A 6,000-nucleotide genomic window follows, 5' to 3' on the forward strand; every position below is an offset into this window, starting at 1 on the left:
CCTTTAGGCAGCTATCTTCCTAAAATCTTACGGCCCTGTGTTCTTAAACAGAACATAGTGGATGTGACTGGACCTTTCCTTGAATGCTCAGGATCATGATTAATAAATACATTATTGGACTATGAGTTTTCAGGAGCAATTAACAGTGAGCAGTTATTTGCTTTATGACTTGCCTCCCAAAGATTGTGCTTATTTGGTTTTTCTTTCTTTTTTTTTTTAAGATTTTATTTATTCATTTGACAGAGATCACAACTAGGCAGAGAGACAGGCAGAGAGAGTAGGAAGCAGGCTCCCTGCTGAGCAGAGAGCCCGATGTGGGGCTTGATCTGAGGACCCTGGGATCATGACCGGAGCCGAAGGCAGAGGCTTTAACCCATTGAGCCACCCAGGCACCCCTGTGCTTGTTTAGTTTTTCAGACCAGCTTTTCTTCAGTTTATTTCAACCCATGCTGTTTGCCGCATGTACTGTTCCTTTAAATGTATCAGTCATCCTCCTAATTTATGACATAGTCTGGACACTAGCCTCTCTCTGTAGGGTACTCTAAAAACAAATCAGCTCTGGAAGAAAGCCTGTTATTTTTATTTTTATTTTTATTTATTGGCTATATTCTAGATAGGTTTGATTGCCAAATAATTGAATTTTGAATACACAAGATATGATCATACTCTTGCTTAATTTTTTTAGTAGAAGTTTTTAGTTAAGCATGATGTATATAGAGAAAAGTACAAAGATCATAAGTCTACAGTTCAGTTGTTTTTATCAGATTTCAACCAAAGAAAGGTTCTTTGTGAATGTCTGAGTGGCTCAGTCAGTTAAGCATCTGACTCTCGATTTTGGTTCAGGTCATGATCGCAGCAGGGTCCTGGTATTGGGGCCAAGGCCCAGCCCGACTTCAGGCTCCATGCTCAGTGGGGAATCTGCTTGAGATTCTCTCTTACCCTCTTCCTCTGCCCTCCCCCAACCCCACATGCACGCACTCTGGCTCTCTAAATTAAAGTTGTTTTGGGGACACCTGCGTGGCTCAGTCAGTTAAGCATTTGCCTTTAGCTCATATCATGATCCTAGTGTCCTCGCTCAGCGGGAGCCTGCTTCTCCCTCTGCCTTCTTCTCCCCCTGCTTGTGTTCTCTCTCTCTCTCTGATAAATAAATAAAATCTTTAAAAAAATAAAGTTGTTTTAAAAAAATAATAAAATAAATAAATAAAAAAATAAAGTTGTTTTTAACATAGCTTTATTAGGTATACCTAGAAAAAAGAGCACATAACATTACCTACTTTGTCTTTTTCAAAGTATGCATCGTTTTCCAGATACAAAGTATCCTTTCCCATATGAGTGAGGCTAAGAAATAGATATTTTCTGTATTTAAGATATGTGTAAAATAGAGGTTAGAGAACTGATTTCTCAGATCACAGAGTCGAGAGCAAGGATAGTAATCCTAGTGTGCCAGCGCAGGAATCTGCCCATTACTATTGCAATGACATTTACTCAGAAGGAGTGAATAAAGTATTATCAATTCTAGTATCACAATTTGGGCAGGAGGGAGCAGACATTCTGCCAGCGCCTAAGAGCGTGGTGGACGTTTGAAGTCTGTGTCTGCTCTGACAGACCAGTGTCCCTGACATACAGCTGTTAAACATTATGAATTTCTTCTCTGGGAAGTCGAACGTCAACGTGCTCTCTTGGGGGTGGGTGGGTGGGGGATGGACATAAGTGACCCTGCCATTACGCCAGATCTCCAAAAGAAAGCTCAATGCTTAAGATGTCTTAGCATTCTTACTCCCTTATCTCATTTCTTCTCTTCTTTGCATCTTTTATCCTTAATGCCAACACAGTAATGTAACTGAAAGGCAAGGATTGAACGATCATAAGAATTTTGGATAAGCATCACAAAACTCAGTGGAAATCAGCTATTTCTCCTCCCTGGCAAATTACCATCCGTTCTAGAAAGCTCACGTGGTTTGAACCGGAACAGTGGTACATCTAATGATGAGTCCCCAACTACATAAATATGAAAGTTCAAAAGCTTCACAAACTAAAACTCACTCCAAGTCTCCCCGTTAGCTACAGAAAGGCGTTTTATAGACTGCCCTGATGAAAAATTGCTTAGCACCTGAACAGAAAACAAAATACAAAGTTGCATGGAAGGTGCATTTCTTCTAACTCGTTTTCATAAAACAGAAGAAGTAGAATTATTTCGGGCATGTGAATATTTTTTCAGAGGAAAGTTCCTGCAAGCTTCAAACTTGCCAAGTGTTGCACTTGTTGCTACTAACAAAGCAGAATGAGCTCTAGGGGCAAGCTCTGTGAATTTCATGCCCCATTCCACCATTTAAAGGATGCCGTCAGTTCCTCCTTTGTAGAAGAGGCTAACAGTGGCATCTCTCACCACAGAGCTTCCCCGAGAACTCAGTTCACAGCCTTCAGAACTGTGTCTGGCCCACAGACAACTGCTTTTAGTGCAGAAGGGAAAGAGACTCTTTTTTGTTTGTTTTCACAAGGGAACAAAGGAATGCAACAGACAGGTCAAAGCAAAAGTCCTATTATCAAACCCTTATCCAAGGAATCAAAATAATCAGTAATGCAACACGGAGATTATAAAGCAGATTAACCTGTCATAACAGAGTCAGCTTTCCCAGACCCCAGAGATAGAAGGGACAGTGGAAACTGGCAAGAAATCAGCCACGATGAGAAAGCAGACTTCCCCCATGGCTTCTCTCCTGGGGATGAGAGAGATAATTCTTCTTATTTTTTTTTTTTTAAGATTTTATTTTTGAGTAGTCTTTACACTCAACATGGGGCTTGAACCCACAACCCCAAGATCAAGAGTCTCATGTTCCATCCACTGAGCCAGCCACGTGCCCCAAGACAGATAATTCTTCTACCATCCTCCTAGCACTGTATTCTCTCTACCCTCCTTTATTCCCCACCCAATTTATTTAAATTAAACCAAAAGCAAAAATGACTCACCCATTTTTCTCATCCTCCTATCTCCCCACCCCCGCCCTCTGGCAACTATCAGTCTGTATTTATGAGCTTGTTTATTTATTTATTTTTTTAAAGATCTCACATCTAAGAGAGATCATATGGTATTGGTCTTTCTCTGACCTAATTCACTTAGCGTAATACCCTAAAGGTTTATCCATATGGTCACAAATGGCAAGATTTCATTCATACGTACAAATATATGTATAACTTCTTTATATATGTATTCGTGTGTGTGTGTGTGTGTGCACGCAACATTTTCTTTGTCCATTCCTCTGTTGTTGGACACTTAGGCTATTTCTGTATCTTGGCTACTGTAAATAATGCTACAATGAACATGGGGGTGCAGATATTTTCTTGAGTTGGTGTTCTTGTTCTCTTTTAATAAATACCTAGAAGTGGAGCTGCTGGAATACACGGTAGTCCTGTTTTTAATTTTTTGAGGAACTTCCATACTGTTCCACAGTGGCTGCCCCCATCTGCATTCCAACAATTCACGACAGTGCACAGGGTTCCCTTTTCTCTCCACATCCTCGCCAACATGTTATTTCTTCTTTTTGATAATAGCAATCTGGTGGGTGTGAGGTGATATCTTATGGTTTTGATTTTCATTTCCCTGATGATAAGTGAGGTTGAGCATCTTGTTATGTACATGTTGGCTATTCAGATGTCTTCTTTTAAAGAGACTTTTTTTTTTTTAAATTTATTTACTTGACAGAGATCACAAGTAGGCAGAGAGGCAGGCAGAGAGAGAGAGGAGGAAGCAGGCTCCTTGCTGAGCAGAGAGCCTGATGTGAGGCTCGATCCCAGGACCCTGAAATCATGACCTGAGCCGAAGGCAGAGGTTTTAACCCACTGAGCCACCCAGGAGCCCCCAGATGTCTTCTTTAAAAAAAAAAAAAAAAGTCTATTCAGGTGCACTGGGTAGCTCAGTTGGTTGAGTGGCCAAATCCTGATTTTGGCTCAGGTCCTGATCTCAGGGTCCTGGGATTGAGCCTCCGAGTCCTCTGCACTTAGGCACAGAGTCTGCTCAAAGATTCTCTCTCCCTCTCCTGCTGCCCCCTCCCCAATTCAAGCTTGCTCACTCACTCTCTCTCTAAAACCAAAAAAAGTCTCATTCAGATCTTCTGCCCATTTTTAAATCAGGTGGTTTTTTTCACTACTGAGATGTTTGACTTCTGTATATATTTTAAATATTAGCCCCTTATCAAATGTGATTTGCAAATATTTCCTCCCATTCAGCAGTTTGCCTTTTCATTTTGTTGATGATTTCCTTTCCTGTGCAGAAAATTTTTACTTTGGTGTGGTTTCCACTTCTTTATTTTTGCTTTTGTTGCTTTGGCTTTTGGTGTCAGATTAAAAAACGCATCATGTAGACTGTGTCAAGGAGCTTACTGCCTGTGGTTCTTCAAAGAGCCTCTTTTTGAAGGCGGAATTCCTCTAGTTTAAGCCAATCATATATGAAATGAGGTAATTCAATGCACTAACTAAAATTCAGTTCATGGTATCAGGTGATAATCAAGTTATTTCTTAAACTACTCACTATCCCAAGCATTAAAATGAAAAGGGGTCCCTCCCTGGAGAGAGCTAAAGAAAATCACAGCATTGATCAACTACTTTATTAGAGCATTTTTCCTTCCCCTCCCCTGCCCACCTCCAAAATGTCAGCTTCTAAAGAAGTAGGCACTTAATCTAAAGATCTGAACATCCAGTGTCCTCTGGAAAATCATCCCTGGTCTTCCACCCAAGAGAAGGCTTCATTTCATTGCTTGGATGATAAAGCAAGATTAATTAACTCAAACACAAAATTAGCCTGAGTAGCATATTATATGTAAGTATATTCTTTACTGTAACATTTCCTGTTTTAAAATGGAAACTTTTAACTTGGAGGAATAGGAATCATGTTTAGGAACCTTGGAAGTCTTTTTAAATTGCATGCTAAAAACTGAAAACTACTCTGGACAACAAAACTAAAGGAAAGCTCATTTCACAGGCTTATTATTTTCTCCTATTTTAACAAAGTTGGGGGGAAATTATCTGAAAAAACCAAGCAATTGATAAGTTCATTGATCTGATCCGACAGGACTTCAGGAGGAACTTTCTGCATCCTGTATCTGATGTGTCTCAATCCAATAAACCTCAAAAATTGATCACTGTGCAGTGGGGCTTTCCCCTTTGGCAAAGTGTTCTACCCCTTAGGGACTTAAGATTCCCTGTTTCATTGTGAGGGGTGGGGAGGAAGGAGAGAAAGGAAAAAAACAAAACATATAAAACAAAAACTTAAACAGGCAAGTTAAAGGAAAAGTAAATTGATGGGCTTCTCTCTCTGGTGGGAAAAAGAATTCAAGCCACCTTTTTTAGAAAAAGCTAATTGACCGCTGAGGAGGCGGCTGTGTTCTGCAAAGTGGCCAGAAAGGAGAGAAGCGGCCGCCAGGTGGACGTAGGGGGCTGCCCGGCCCCGGGAGCCCCTACCTGCGTTCCTCAGCTTCTTGTTCCGATACACGGACAGGATGACCAGGAGATTGCCCAGGACGTCCACCACGATGGTGAAGATGAGGATGAAGGCGAGCGTGCAGGCCACCCATGAGGGTCGCGGCCCTGCGCCCGCCCCGCCTCCGGGCGCCCGCTGAGAGGCATTGAGCAGCGCACTGCCATTGCCCTTCGGGGTCCCGCCTGGCGCGCCCCACAGCGCGGCCATCGCACCCTCCGAGTGCAGGGCCACCCACTCCACCAGGGCTAATGGCTCCTCCCGGTGCCACTCCCCATCGCAAGTGCTCTTTCCCCCACCAACCCCCTGGCTCCGCCAGCTCCCTGCAGCGGGACTCCGCACCTGCACCTGCACCTCCAGCCCCTCCGGGTGACACCTGGCATCAGCCCGGAGGCTCCTCGGCCCCTCCCTGTGCCATCCCCTCAGGCTGTGCAAGCAGCGCCCCCGTGCGGCGGGCCTGCACCGCGCCTTCTGTGCTCTAGCCAGGCTACAACCCCAGGGGAACTAGAGTGGGAAGAAACCAAGCAACT

General features: G+C 43.1%; 1 protein-coding gene across 1 annotated transcript in view; it reads right to left on the bottom strand.

Moving 5' to 3' along the window:
- Positions 1-5,680, bottom strand: part of MTNR1A (melatonin receptor 1A) — a 30,520-nt gene extending 24,840 nt beyond the window's left edge. Inside the window, exon 1 of the mRNA XM_045984827.1 lies at positions 5,455-5,680. Coding sequence (XP_045840783.1) covers positions 5,455-5,680 — 226 coding nt within the window. The remainder of the gene's footprint in view (positions 1-5,454) is intronic.
- Positions 5,681-6,000: the final 320 nt, after the last annotated feature.

Source organism: Meles meles, chromosome 2 (assembly GCF_922984935.1).
Source record: "Meles meles chromosome 2, mMelMel3.1 paternal haplotype, whole genome shotgun sequence".
In the NCBI taxonomy this organism is placed as follows: Eukaryota; Metazoa; Chordata; class Mammalia; order Carnivora; family Mustelidae; genus Meles; species Meles meles.